Raw genomic sequence first — 14446 nt, forward strand, 5'->3', positions numbered from 1 at the left:
GTTGTTATAATAATAAATATTGAATTATAAAACTGAATCTATTTTCATTCCACCCAGTTAAATGATGTCCTCTTAAGATGTATTACTGACAGGTCTTTTTCTATATGGCATCCTGTTAAATGAGTGCTTAACTCTTTCTTTGTTATTCCTGAGCTATGTTCTGTAAATAATCCCCCAATTTTTTTTTTTTTGCAATTATTTATACGTGATGATAAGTTGTACATAGCGTACAAGATATCAGCTTCGTTTGGACTGCGTAAGACACCGCGTTAAGCGTTGGGATTACTATAGCTTAAAATATTTATAGTAACTGGAATCCACACTTGTTGTCGGTTTTTTTGTTTTCTAAATTGTTCATGACTTTGCAAAGGAAAAAAAAAAAAAAAAAAAAAAAAACTTATCGCTTCTCTTTGATCAATAAAATTTTGTATCCACGTATTTTGTTTGGCCTTTATTGATTATTCGATCTAATGGAATGAAAACGAACAAACGAATTGAGTTTGTTTGAGCAGGAGAAAATTAGATTCTAACATACCGAGCACCCTTCTATCTAAAAACGGCGTGTGTGTGTGGGTAAGTGTTCTACTTGATGATTGAGACTACCGGTTTTCCGGCTATTTGTCGGAAGCAAATGTTGAGATCACGGGCGTTAAGAAAAGAAAAACACCGACAGAAACATGTAGGAAGCCGAAAAAACTTCGAGACCTTCTGTACTGTCTCGTCCGTTTTTGTTGTTGGTGTTGTGTTTTTTTGTGTTGTTTGTTGTTGTTAATGTAACGAACTTTCATACCTCAGTTCCATGCTGCTGACCGTGTTTACAAACAGGGATGTGTTAGGTCTAAATTTGGAAAGTAAAGTAGTTGTTATTGGATGTTAAAATTATCTTATTCAATTTCAAACCATGGAGATGAACGTCGAACCTCGTTTGGGAATTATCTACCTTTAATTTAAGTTGCACCAGACTATTATGAGGATGAATCCTAAATGCCCCTTCCTGTCCCAGGGGTACCAAACCTCTACCCTCTTAACTACGACCATCAAAGAGACGCCCATCAGAATAAGATAAGAATAGCATGCACTTCTGGTGTTTGACTTGCTTGTTGCAAATCGGTTGTACGGTTACTTAATATTAGGCATTCGGTAACGAAGTGGAAAAGACCTACGTGCAAAGCTCTAGAAATGAAGCCAGGAACCGTGAGACGAACATAAGAAGGGGGTTTTCGTGGAACATGGAGCATATTTATTTGATGCAACCTCAAAGAAGATCAACTGCAAGATTCTCTCACGGTCTGTAAAGAATCTATTGTCAAGGCTAAAGTTTTGTTTGACGTGACTGGCCAATTAGTGAGATCACGCGCGCCGTACGTGAATACAAAGGATTGAAAAGCGGGGAGAGGAAAAGAAAAATGTAATTTGAAATTTAAAACGAAAAGACTTTCTACTTAGTCCAAGAGGGTTTCCACAGATGCGAGACTGTGGCAAGGGTACACTATGTGACAAAAAGACATGAAGTATCAATTTTAGAAAACAAAATGGCGGTCGGTTTTAGCGGAGCTCTTCAATTGACAGATTTGGATGATTTCATTACTCCATCGCAAGTGAGTAGCCATTTGTTTATGAATATATTATAAACTTTGCTATTGACTTATCAAAATACGATTTCATTTTAGGAATGTATAAAGCCGGTAAAAGTAGAGAAAAAGCCAGGGCATGTAAGTGTATGATTAACTCTTCCATTTATTTTTTTATACAATAATTTGATAAAAAAAATCCCGGGTACAAATTTATTAACCCTCTAACCCCTAAGAGCGGTTGACATCTAATTTCTCCTTACAATGTCCTCCCTGAATGAAACATTTAACTCACGAGAAAAAAGGAAATGATCTCCAACTAAAGAAGCTCTTGATTACTATACAAATCCTCTTTGGTAGCAGCTTAAGAAATGTATAAAGAACAGTATGGAGAATATGCATGATGATGTCAGGGTGTAAGGGGTTAAAAAAAACTCTCAGATCGTGTTAATTTATCCCATGTTAGTAAGACACTCTTAATAATTAAAATTAAGCATTTCATTTGTATCTATTTCTAACTGAGAGAAGAATCTATAGCAGTTAGAAAAAAGTTCAATCAAGTGCAATAGATCAATCAAGTGATTGATCTGCTGCAGTGGTTCAACCAATATGATAATCTATCAGTATCTATAATCTTGTCCATTGATTAACATTTGTTACTTTCCTATGGTCAATCCAGGCCACAATGGCATATTTAAGAGGTTGAGTTTTAAAGTTGGATCAAACTAAAGGATTGAGTTCATTGATTGACCATTATGATTTTTAATAGTTGGCAAAAATCAAGATTGAAGATGATGGAAGTTACATTCAGCTTTCTGAGGTAAATCTAGAATCTGTGTTCCCAAATTTAAGCAGTAAAACTGTTATAGTCTGCATTAAAGCCTATTGGCCCACCCGGCCAGAGCTTATCCCCATTTCCATGTACCATGAAGTTGTCCCCCCCCCCCCCTGCATTTCATCAGGCTTCCCCGACAACTGGCTTGTACCCATTTACTCTCCTGGGTGGAGAGAGGCACTGTCAGTGAGACTTAAGAGTCTCATCCAAGAACACAACACACTGACCTGGCTCAATCAGTGCACTGACCACTGCATCTCCCATTTATAGATAAGCTAAGTTACTTAGTTCAATATCTTTCCCTTGCTAAGTTGGCAGTGAAGAAAGCTCTCAGTATAGGATATTATGTTAACTTGATATCTTGCTAATGAGAGAGTACTGTTGTTAAACTTTGTCAGGGTGGAGAGAAAACCAAACTCCAACGAGCACAAATAACACTAAATGATTGCCTGGCTTGTAGGTGAGGGATTTTTAATATTTAGGGTCTATAATGAAAACACCATTTTTTTGTTTTTTTTTCTGTAATTAATGTGTGCTTCCTTAATATTTTCAATTCACATACCAGATGGATTTAAATAGGCAAAGGAACTTCATGATTGGACATCATCCCTATTTCCTCAAATTATTTGTATGGAATAATTACCCAATTCTTTTCTTTTTTTTTTTCAAAGCAAAAATGTATATTTTTTCAAAGGTATTCCCCAATTGCTATCTCTAAAAACTGCTTAAGGCTATCCATGATGTACTCAATCAAAGCTCTCTTTTTTAGATATAGTCTCCCTATCATAAAATGAAAAGAGCTATCTGATCTGGATCAAACTTTTGGCCGAAATTATGTTTACTTCTAGCGGCTGTATAACATCAGCAGAAAGTGTTCTCATAACCCAACAGAGTCAGGAAGAGTTGTACAAGATTATAGAAAACAACCAAAAACTTGCCAAGGTATGTGTGTATATAGTACCATAAGCTTGCCCACCAAAATGTAACAGTGACTTAAAATAAAGAATCTGGCCACTTAAAATAGAAGTAAATCAAACATAATAAGAACTGAAAATAATATAATATACATGTACTAGAAACAAAAATTTGCAGTTGAGGTTGAGTAGATATTAATTTCCCTTGTCACCATCAGCCTTAACCCTTTAACTCCCATGAGTGACCAAGACAGAATTTCTTCTTACAATATCAATACAATATCAACCAGATAAGTGATGAGAATAAAGAAAAATATCAATTTGGGGATAATTTGTTGATCCAATACTAAATTCTCCAAACTAACATTATAAGAATTGTGTGGTTGACAGTGAGGAGAATGACAAATTTGATCTGGGAGTTAAAGGTTTAACACAGTTTTGTGTAATGAAAAAAGTGGTTTGTGATCTTGAAGTAAGTATAATTGTTCAAACTTTAAAAATTCCTTTTTTTTTTATGTAGGAAGGTAAACCAGATGGGCAAAAACTGATAGTAGTCTCTGTATCTCCTCAATCACGTGCTTCTGTTGCAGCAAAGTTCCGATTAAACATCACCGAGGTAAGATAGCTTAATGTTTCCAAGAAATTCTCTTTATGAGTCAAGATAACGTTTTCTAACCAAGATAAGTCCACAATATTATTCATGTACTCCTGCTTACCAAGCATAATTTACCAGCTATAAAACATAAATAAAGTTTTTCCTTCACTTGTTATTAAGCATGTTACTCTCTGCTTTTAATGCAGTCAAATCAGTATACCTTGTTGCTCTGATATGTCTAAGTTGTCAACTGGTAGTAATTTCTCCTGAAGAATTCCTTCTGTGTTGTGTTTATCAGCATTAGAACTCTCTTTGTAAAATAAATTCCCTTGCTCTTTTTGCAGACAGCTAAAAAGTTAACAGCTTTTCTCAAAAATCTTGGTAAGATGCCATCGAATATCAAATAAATTGTTTATATTAGGTAAATCATATCATGACAGTAGGATTAATTAACTATAGTTACATAAAACATAGTACAAATAAATAGCTGTAGACATAGATATGGTAACATCCAGATTCATTCAATGCATTCTTGAGGTAACATGATTCTTTTATGAAGCTAACTTAGAATTAATGTTAAATGTGCTGTGATCAAACAAACTAAAGAATTCCTTCTTGTAATTTCAGGTGTTCATCATGTTTTTGACACTACTTTTTCAAGGGATTTTAGTCTTACAGAGAGGTATTAATAATTATTACAAGTCAGACCTTTTGTATACTTTATTTTAGTTTCTCAATGTGATAGGGGTTGAAAAAAAGTTTGAAGAGATAAACATGATTGGAACCATGAAAGCAGAGAGATTTTTGTGAAACATTACCTGAAAGTTGAAAGAGACTCGTATTGTGTATTGTACTTAACACTCACATGCAAGAACCAAAAAATAGAGCCATTTATTTCACATGTATATTAAACTGGCATCGTGACATCTATTTATGAATGATGATTGTGCTTCTGCAAATGGCTTGCTTAGTTTGTTACCTTTTAAACTGTCTGTATTTTGAATTGTATTTGGTCTCGCAGTGATCAAAAAGGGATTCATTATCAATAATGTGTGTTGCAGTTTAGAACAGTTTCAGGTTATATGATGTTAAGGATGTTTTATGACTGTGTTGATGTATTTTGAAAAAAAAGAAACTCCAGATCAAATTGAGCAGAAACCATTTTGACTTGGAGGTTCATGTAACATACAACATATACATGTTACTTAATAATATGAAACAAAAGTATAACAAGCTGTATTCAACAATTTCTTTTGTAGTCAACAAGAGTTTGTTCAGAGATTAAAGGCACAGCAATCTGGAGAGAAGGAGTCTGTACCCATGTTGGCATCAGCTTGCCCTGGTGAGAATAGTGTTTTCAGACCTCTAGATCTCTACTGTTTAGATCTTAGAAATTTATGTTTTAAGTATTTTCATTGGTTTTTGTTCAATTAATCCCCTTTTTTTTTGTTCCAATTATGATTTCTGAGCATTTATTTTGGAGAAGAGAATAAGTAGTTGTTGTATTTTAGTTTATTTCCAATTTCATCCCAGTCAAAGCTGCATTTTTTGTTATTCACAATCTTTTTGATCTTGTGAAATGTGCATTCCCATTAGAGTTCCTATCATTATGTAAGATAGAAATTTTGATAATGTGCTAACAAGAAGGTCAGTACACTGTTATTTCCCTTTCAGGCTGGGTGTGTTATGCTGAGAAGACTCATGGTAGCTACATTTTGCCCTTCGTCAGGTGTTTGTGGTTTTTTTTTCCTGTTAAGATTGACTGGTTGGGGCTTAGATTCCGAGAGGGATTAGACACAGTCAATTACAGTTTTTAGTAGACTGCAAGCAGTCCCTCTTTTTCACTTTAATGATTTAAAAAAAATCAATAGGATAAAAATTATTTTAACATGCCACAGTGAACTTGGGTAGAAATGCCTACTTTTTGTGTACCAACTATCAGAGTTCAGCACAGGACGCTAACATCAGTTTTTAACACTCATTTTTGTTTTTAACTTGCATGACAGACTTTGCAAAAAGGTAGGGACTGCTTGTATTCTAAGTTTTTTTAAAAACGCTTTTTGGAGGTGAAAACTCTACGATGTGAATAACTGAAGGAATATAATGAATATGCTGATATATGAGAAAAGTCTGATTCTTCCGTTTTCAGTTTTGCTTATCATAAGTTCATGCAACTTTTGTTGCACACAAGACATTTTTGGTTACTACATGGTGCATTTTTCTACTTGAGTTGTCATTGAGAGTCTGATTTAGATAAGGTAATTATGCCTCAGCTGTGTCATTAGCAGACTGCATGTTGACCACAAGCAAATGCAAACATATCTCTCCTTCACTATCCTTGTGTTTTAGCAAGTGGTGAGCCTTCAGATCACTCTACATCTCTTTATCCTGTTAGGAGTGTACTTATTGCAGTAACTAGCAAAATATACCAGAGTATCTCTGTATCTAATCTTAGATTCTACCTCTGATCTCTTTTGAAGCACAACAAAATCTCCGCAGCAGATCATGGGTTCTCTAATCAAGGATCACTATGGAAAATCAATGGGGAAAAAGTATGATTTTGCATTAACCCTTCACACTCAAACATTCATATTGCACTGTTCTCTCAACAGTTCCTATGCTACTGACAGGAAGAATTTCTTTGACGATCAGGAGCTTCTTAAATTGGTGATCAGTTCCTGTTTCCTTGTGACCTTTGCATTTGATTCAAGGGTGTTACCGTTTGGAGAAATATTGGAAGCCAGTCACTCAAAACAAATTCTGTTGTTTGATCAAGTGCACTTTCAAACAATATATACCAACCATTTAGTTTGTGCAGGTCACCTGTTCCTGGGACACTGCAAAATTTAATATTTTTCCTTATTTTTCTGAACAGACCAGATGATATCTATCATGTGACCATAATGCCATGTTTTGACAAAAAGCTTGAAGCTTCCAGAGAAGACTTTTATAATGATATATATAGAACAAGAGATGTGGATTGTGTTATTTCAACAAGTATGCTCCTCTATTTTGTTTTAATGAGCAAAAGAGCTGCAGCTTTGTAATTGGTTAAGTGGTTGTTGTAAGGGTTTCTAGTACTAGGTTAATGACAGCGGGTCAGAAAGATTGATGGGTTGGAAAAACCTGTAATCAGGCATTTCGTGTTAGAAAGAGGAAAAAGTGATAGCAGATGGTTGAAGGGGTAGACAGCATCCCACCCGCCCTCCCTCTCCGCCGTTCCATTGGCTGCCTTCTGCATGCCGCTTGCCGCCTACAACTAGCTATCATTCCGTGTTTTGGGTATGAAGGACAAATCAAGTTTAAAAAATCAAAGGAACTTTTCATGATAGTTTAGGTACTGAGTGGTCAGTGATACTTAAGGAGAGGAACTGTTTGCCTTAATTGATGTACAATTAACATTTTGTGTGTTTTATTAAAATACAGCAACTCGTGAAATTTTACGTTTAGTTTCACGTGGAAAACCGATATTGCCCAAATCGCCAAGCTAGAAGCGCGATATTGTAATTCCAAGTGAAATTAAACGCTGTCTTCTAAAAAGCTTTTAGATAAGTAATTTTTTGTTTTAGATTAAAGTTCTTTGTCTCGGACAGTGGTTGTTTGACTTATTTTTTTTTCCCTTTGCTTAGTTGAACTGGAGAAAATGTTTGAGGAAAAGAATGTGAACTTTGCTGAGCTGGAGAATGCTGAACTGGACTCGTTGTAAGTTATCGCACTTTTAGGATATGCCATGTTTGCGTTTTTAAGAAAATTTTGTCAAGGGTAACCGAGTTGTTCTTATGGATGTTTCAGGTTTTCAAGCATTGATCAAGAAGAACTTGTAGGCCATTCTGGAGGTGGCTCGGTAAGATGCTTACCAGCGTCTTTTTTATGTATTTAATTTCTGTATTGCATGGATCAATGTCTTCTGAATTAGAATGAAAAAAAACTTTTTCTCAAATCAGGTTTGTTTGTATGGTAACTTCACTTCTGAGTCACATCCGACGAGACATTAACAAACGATCCCGTTTTGATTAAAAGGCCTATTCCCATTTCTAGTCTTAATTTAATTTTTTCTTAATTTGCGGAAGTAAATGATGTTTGATTATCATATTTCAGGGTGGCTTTCTGGAGCACATATTTATTTACGCTGCTAAGGAGGCAAGTTTCAGATAACAATTTGCAAGGATACTAATTAAAAGACATTTTGCTGCAGATATTCTTTTTTTATCTCTATCAAAAGTTTTCTGTGATATTTAAGCAAATTCAAAGAAGACTTGTGGCCCTCCACACTAACAAACTCATTCTATGCTAGTAAACTTCCCTCAACTGGAAAAAGCACGATTGAATGTGACCTGTGCAATTTGACTCAATAATTGATAGTTCATGTTTGTTTAACGACTGATATTTGTAATTCGCGTTCACACGTGTTATTTTTCTCAGTTGTATGGCCAGACTGTTGAAAACATAACCTACAAGACTCTAAGGAACAGGGACTTTAAGGAGGTAACCTTGCAGGTAATGGCAGCATACGTTCGTTATTACTTTAGCTCAATTAGCCGTTTGGCGAATGATCCATGTACCTTTCTTTTTCAACATCTTCTTTGTGCAAGGTGCTTGACGTGATTCTACTCATTGACATTAGTGACCAGTTTTAATTTATCGCCTGGGAAAGGATTCCTTTTTTTTTTTGGGGGGGGGGGAATACTCTGTAGTATTCAATAGAAGGGGGGATTAAGTAAAATTACATGACAAAATCCTCCAACACCCCCCTCCCTGTGATAAATAATGAGCGGTCCCTTAGGGTAACTGAATGCTGTTGGCCCAGCCTTAAATTTCATATCCAGCCATGATCTCATTTCTTATGTTGTATTGATTGCCTCTGCGGGCGAGGTCACGAACTCCAAGTTTTTTCTTCAGGTCGATGGTAAAGAAGTCCTCAAATTTGCAGCAGCTTACGGTTTTCGAAATATCCAGGTTAGCTTATACAAATTGCTCAGTTGTTACTGGAATTTATATATTATACTTATAAAAATGTTTGTGAATGATTGTAGAATCTTGTACAGAAAATAAAGCGGGGAAAGTCTCCATATCATTTTGTGGAAGTCATGGCATGCCCGGCGGGTGAGTCTCTTTATACAATTGTATTATTTCGTTGTTTCTGCGGTTTTATGTTTATGGAGAGGCAGCAGGCCAATAAACACTGCACTCCGAGGTCTGGGTTCAAGTATAAACCAGATTGCCTCTATCCTCCCCGGCCAGCAGTATAAATGACAACCATCAAACTGTCGGAGAAAGCTGAAGAAATGTGGGGGGAGGGGAGGGGGGAGGTAATCTGCGTTGGACTGGCATCACCCCTGCATCTCTCTGTGAAAACCATTATTCCTGTTTGTTGAACTGTGGGGTCAGTTTGAATATCCGTGATTAACATGAGTGGGATAAATTGTTGATTTTTCCTGGTTAAGGCAAGAAGCGTGAAAATGAGAAACACAGTCGTGTTTGTTGGAAAGCAGTCAAAGTGGACGTCAGCTTCGATTTTAAATTCCTTTAGAAGTAATTTGGATGTGGCAAACATTTCAAGGTCCCAAATTAAGCATCTTGCCCTTTTTCGAAAGATCTGTGATGATTTTCTTGAGTTTGTGTTCGTTTGTCGTTCCCAGGCTGTCTCAACGGAGGTGGCCAGATAAGGCCAGGGGATGGAGAAACGTCAAAAGAGCTAATAAGTAGACTGGAGGAACTCTACAATTCATTGAGGTAACCTCCATTACCTTTCTTAGCAGCATGTTGCTGTCGTTTTCCATCGTGTTTCTTCGGGCAGCCTCTTACTTGAAAAACGATGGCTCGTTCAACCAGAAGGCATTCCATCTTTGTGATGCATCCTTTCCGAAGTACTACTAAACTTAAGTTCGTTAAAACAATTTTTGAAGAGAAAAACAACTGTTGTTTGTATGGTAACTGCGTTCAAGGGATGTTACCTCTGGATCTTATTGAAACTGTGTATACTATTTTGTTTTGGCCAGATCAAGAAAGCCGAGTGAAAATCCAGCGGTAGAAGATTTGTACAGGTGAGATGGATCACTAAATGTTTTGACTGTGTATGTTTAGATTTGGCAACTACGCGAACGGGAGACGTTACGGCTTAGTGTTTACCCGCTGGAAGTCTAGAGACGTGCTCTGGCAAGATCACAGTAAGGTGTTAACCAAGGGTAATGTAGATGAAATGGCATGCAATTAGTGATACCGGCTAACGGCATTTGGACGGGGCGCATCAGAAAGGTTACCTCAGACAGACGAGTAGTATTTACAATGAGAGGACTTAGAATTATAGATACTATTATATGCAGCTGATAATACAACGATCCGGGTAAACAGAGAATATTGAGTCCTAATTCCTCAACATGACCTTACCTGACTGATGAAAACTCCCAGTCTAGTTAAGACAAAGAATATGATATTGTGATGTGATCTTTTTATAGTTGTTGTTTGTTCGATATTTTAGAGAGTGGCTCGGTGGACAATCTTCACAAAAGGTGTGAAAACATTTTTTTTTCTTATAATATTTTCATGTTTGTATATCAAGGATAAGCTAACGAACCTAGAGCCTCAAAAGTTTCTGTAGAGCTAGGACAACACGTGAGGATACGTTTTGTCAAACAAGGCCAAATACGTAACAGAATCAAATCAGAGCTGTTGTTGTTTTAAAATGTCGGAGCGAACGTCAAAGAACGGAAGGGGTGAAACTGGCTAACTTGTTAGCCTTCAACTGGAATCTTGACTGGTTTCCATTTATTTCTGTTGCTTTTTTATTCTTTGAATTGGAGAGAAATATTAAAATTATATGTAGGTGTACTACACATTGACTGTTCAATCAAAGCTTAAGAGGCAAGTGATTGTTTAAATTTTATTCTGCACAACATTGCAAGCTGGCGGGGGTACTTGCCTCATGAACACCACTTACTCAACTTGTTCGCCTCAAATTTCGGTGTTGCAAGCTGATGAAAGACATTGCAAAAAGTTGAACAGTTAAGTGTTTTTAACACAACATGTTGCCTCAACTTGTTGTTATTCACCCCAGGTAAAAGAGATGCTTCACACCAATTATCACGAGGTGGAAAAACTGAACACAGCACTGAATATAAAGTGGTGATGCATTATCGCAAAATGTCACCCAGTCAGCATATCCCGTGGAATCATGCGGAGCCAATCACGATCGAGATTTTTGCTTTGTCCAATTAAAAGAACAACAACCGTTGACTCAACTCCGACATCAGGCTGATGTCAGAGTTGCTATGCTGTTTAGCCTCAGGAGGCTCGATAAAAAAAAATGATAGAGTGAAATGGTGATTGATAATGACGTCATGCCATCCAAGATTGTCAAATTCTATGACAGTGAGAACCAAAACTTTTAATTGATTTCTTTTGAGACTTTTTCTCGGAGCGAAGTATCGTTTGCAAAATCTATTTCTTATAATAATAGTCAAGTCGCAGCAGTGTATTTTTCATAGGGGGGACTATTTAAATGAGTGGGAATACTCTAAATTTAAAAATATTTTTCAAGAGAAAATGTATAAGAATATCAGAATAACGCGCATGGTTTATCTCACGATTGCGAAGGACTCATTTGAAATTTGTAAGTGTTTATTTCGAATGTGTTTATATTTAAAGTTCTCAGACTCAACATATCTCGTGGAACCTCATTCTACGTCTTCTATTCTAATGCAAAACATTTCGCTTACTTTAAATAAAGATCTTACAACTGCTCCTATTATACTGTGTCTACTTTTTACCTTTTGTATTTAATTAATACACATATCCTCTTCTAATTTAATTTTAACTTTTTTTTAATCCTGGGAAAGAAAACTCGTACTTGCCCTTGCTATACAGGGAAAAGAAACTTGTAAAAAAAGGAGAATTTTTTACATGTTTCAACTCCCTGTACTGTACCTAAAGTTATCCAGGCCCTTTTTCAACATCCCCAAATTAGCAAAACTTAAGAAGGATGGGCTTACATGTACTCAGGCAGATAAATTAATAGTCATTTGTCGATGAAACTGTCCGTTGATTGATTCATTTTCTCATGTGGGGCAGATTAGAGAACTGGGTTCCACCCCTAATTCCTTTGCCATCCAAACGCACTCGGCCGCACAACAACCGCGACGGACTGGGAATAAAAGAATTGAGGTGTACTTTAATATAGACCAAAGCAAAATGAAAGGCAGATGTATAATAACAATTCAATCCAAACTACACACAGCTTACCTCTTGTTTGGGAGGAGCACTGTAACTTGGATGTGTCGACACCAAATTGAGCCATCTGTCGTATCACGTTAGGTCCACAACTGACAGCTAGAACAAATACATACAGGAAGTCTAATCTGCTCATCTAAACCAAACTCAGTCGTTCCAGATCATTTTCTCTTCACGTTGAAATTCCGAAGAAGGATTTTTGATAGGCACCGCTGAAGCAAAGTTATCAGGGAGTGTATGATCTACGAGTTTTAATCTGCCCTTAAACCCATAGTAGTCGTTATGGCCGGGGGAAAGATTTTTAAGTTTGGACCCTCGAACTAAACTTGTCATACTGTCAAGCCGGGTTTGTCTCATCGACTCAGTTTTTGTGTTCTTCTTTATCTGTTAGCTCGTAAAAATTTCGCATGCTATACTCAGCAGGCCCTTACCATGGCTCAGTATCTCTCTTTAAAAATCTATGGAGTGTAAGGTTTTTTTAATTGTTATTATTATTATTATTATTATTATTACTATTATTATTATCATTATTATTATTATTATTATGATTATTGAAATTTCACATAAATCACTAGCCAGAATCACAAGCCGAGTGAAGACAGTCAAATTAGTCTTGGTACGCTTTTTTTCAAGTGGAAATCAATGACTCACTCGTCACTCGACCGCATTTCTTAACCTGACTTCGAGGTAAGGAAAATTTATTACAAACGGTATTTAATTTTAGACCAATTTTCTATTGAGCGTCGAAAGGTAATCTGGGATTGCTGTACTGCGTTCGGCGACAAGATAATAATAGGCGCCCACACCACCTTGTCAGTTAACCAAACAGATGCAAAACTAAAAACATTTGCGATTTTCCCTTTCCATGAAATGTTTTAATTGGCTCTTCAAATTACTTTGGTTTTGGTTTTACGAAGCCAATTTGGCGTTACTCACCATCTTTCCGTCGCATCTCTAGCTTCTCCCAGACAGGAACAGCCTCTGAAAGTAGGGAATGATATTTGTTTTTTAATAAATTGCTCAGAGAAACTGCTTAGTAGCATTGCTGTTGTTGTTATGTAGATTATTTTCGAACTGTGGTAAGATTGTTCCAACTCGGGTCTCATTAATCTCGTAAACCATAAACGCATCTTTAACTTTGTTATGTTATTACAACTTGAAATTACCCGAAGCTCTATAATTGGGGTGAAACTGCGATTCTTTGTTCGAGTCAAATTTTTAAACTAACTCGTCTGCACGAAAAATTTGGCATGCGAAGTTAAGCAGGTGTGATAACACTATGTATGGAGCAGAAGTCGGTTCAGTTCCTGAGATGATAAGCGATCAGCTAAAATCCTGTGACGCAGGCTTTTGAAATACATCACTGTGCTTATATGAGCTATACAATATGAAAAATGTTCACATCCGTACTCAGCTCTTTCTCGAGAATCCCGCTCGTGATCAACCGTGTCATTCAGAAAGACTGGGCTAGGCTGTTACAGTAAACCGCAGACCATACGCCGTCTTCACTAGAACGGGTCACTACTTTCACTACAGTGCATGTCTTGCTGTGCTCCTGAATTCTAGTTGGAACGTTCGTTTGTCAATTAATTATGAACCGAATTTTGCTTGTAATTGATTGTTATCATAAAGAATAGTATTCTGCAATTTTCCAATCGACCTGCCACGCATTCTTTATCAATAAAATTATCAAACATATATTTCGTCGAGATAAATGTTTAACAAACATTCATGCTTCACCAATAAGTTTCTTTTTCTAAATTAGTTATGGAATGATCGTGGTTAGTTGTCTCACTCTTTTCCACTCCTACAATGTATCTAAATAACAAACTTCCACTTCAAAACGCAATCAAATAGAATTCAATTTCCTCTTCGAAGTAAACTCAAAAACTTAAAAGTTAACACTTGCTCGATGTTTGTTCATATTTTTTAAACAGTTTTTCTTAGTAATTAGCCAAAACTGTATGATTCTTGTGTCTGATTTTCAAGCAATTTGCTTAATTGCTTTGATAAGCAATCATTAATTATTCAAGATGGAGTTGAAAAAACTTGAAACATTTGTTTGCGGCATACTTTCAGCTGATCGAGGCTAGAATCCTTTGAACAACATACTGGCGAAGAAAGACTTATTCCAATGTTTGAGGAAAAATTAACGAAAAGATTTTTTGTTTGATTCGTTGAAATTTTTCACTAATTATGGTCTGTTCATAGACCCCCTTCCCCCTTCCGCCTCCACGTTTCTGAGGATGTAGCCCAATTGGACAGCATAATATGGGAAAGAGAAACGTTAAGAAAATGCAGATGA

The 14446-nt window shown here is 36.4% G+C and overlaps 1 protein-coding gene across 1 annotated transcript; it reads left to right on the plus strand.

Annotated features, from left to right (window-relative positions):
• Positions 1-1499: 1499 nt before the first annotated feature.
• Positions 1500-11633, plus strand: LOC131780899 (probable cytosolic Fe-S cluster assembly factor v1g210509). The gene is made up of 22 exons (XM_059097527.2): positions 1500-1598; positions 1671-1712; positions 2341-2391; positions 2805-2866; positions 3255-3348; positions 3841-3936; positions 4260-4296; positions 4543-4597; positions 5175-5257; positions 5590-5644; positions 6396-6467; positions 6791-6912; positions 7545-7617; positions 7708-7759; positions 8014-8055; positions 8338-8412; positions 8815-8871; positions 8949-9018; positions 9555-9648; positions 9915-9959; positions 10394-10424; positions 10970-11633. Exons 1-22 carry the CDS (start codon positions 1533-1535, stop codon positions 11039-11041), a joined length of 1446 nt encoding a protein of 481 aa, XP_058953510.2. The 5' UTR covers positions 1500-1532; the 3' UTR covers positions 11042-11633.
• Positions 11634-14446: the final 2813 nt, after the last annotated feature.

The sequence above is a fragment of the Pocillopora verrucosa genome, chromosome 1 (assembly GCF_036669915.1).
Source record: "Pocillopora verrucosa isolate sample1 chromosome 1, ASM3666991v2, whole genome shotgun sequence".
NCBI lineage: Eukaryota > Metazoa > Cnidaria > Anthozoa > Scleractinia > Pocilloporidae > Pocillopora > Pocillopora verrucosa.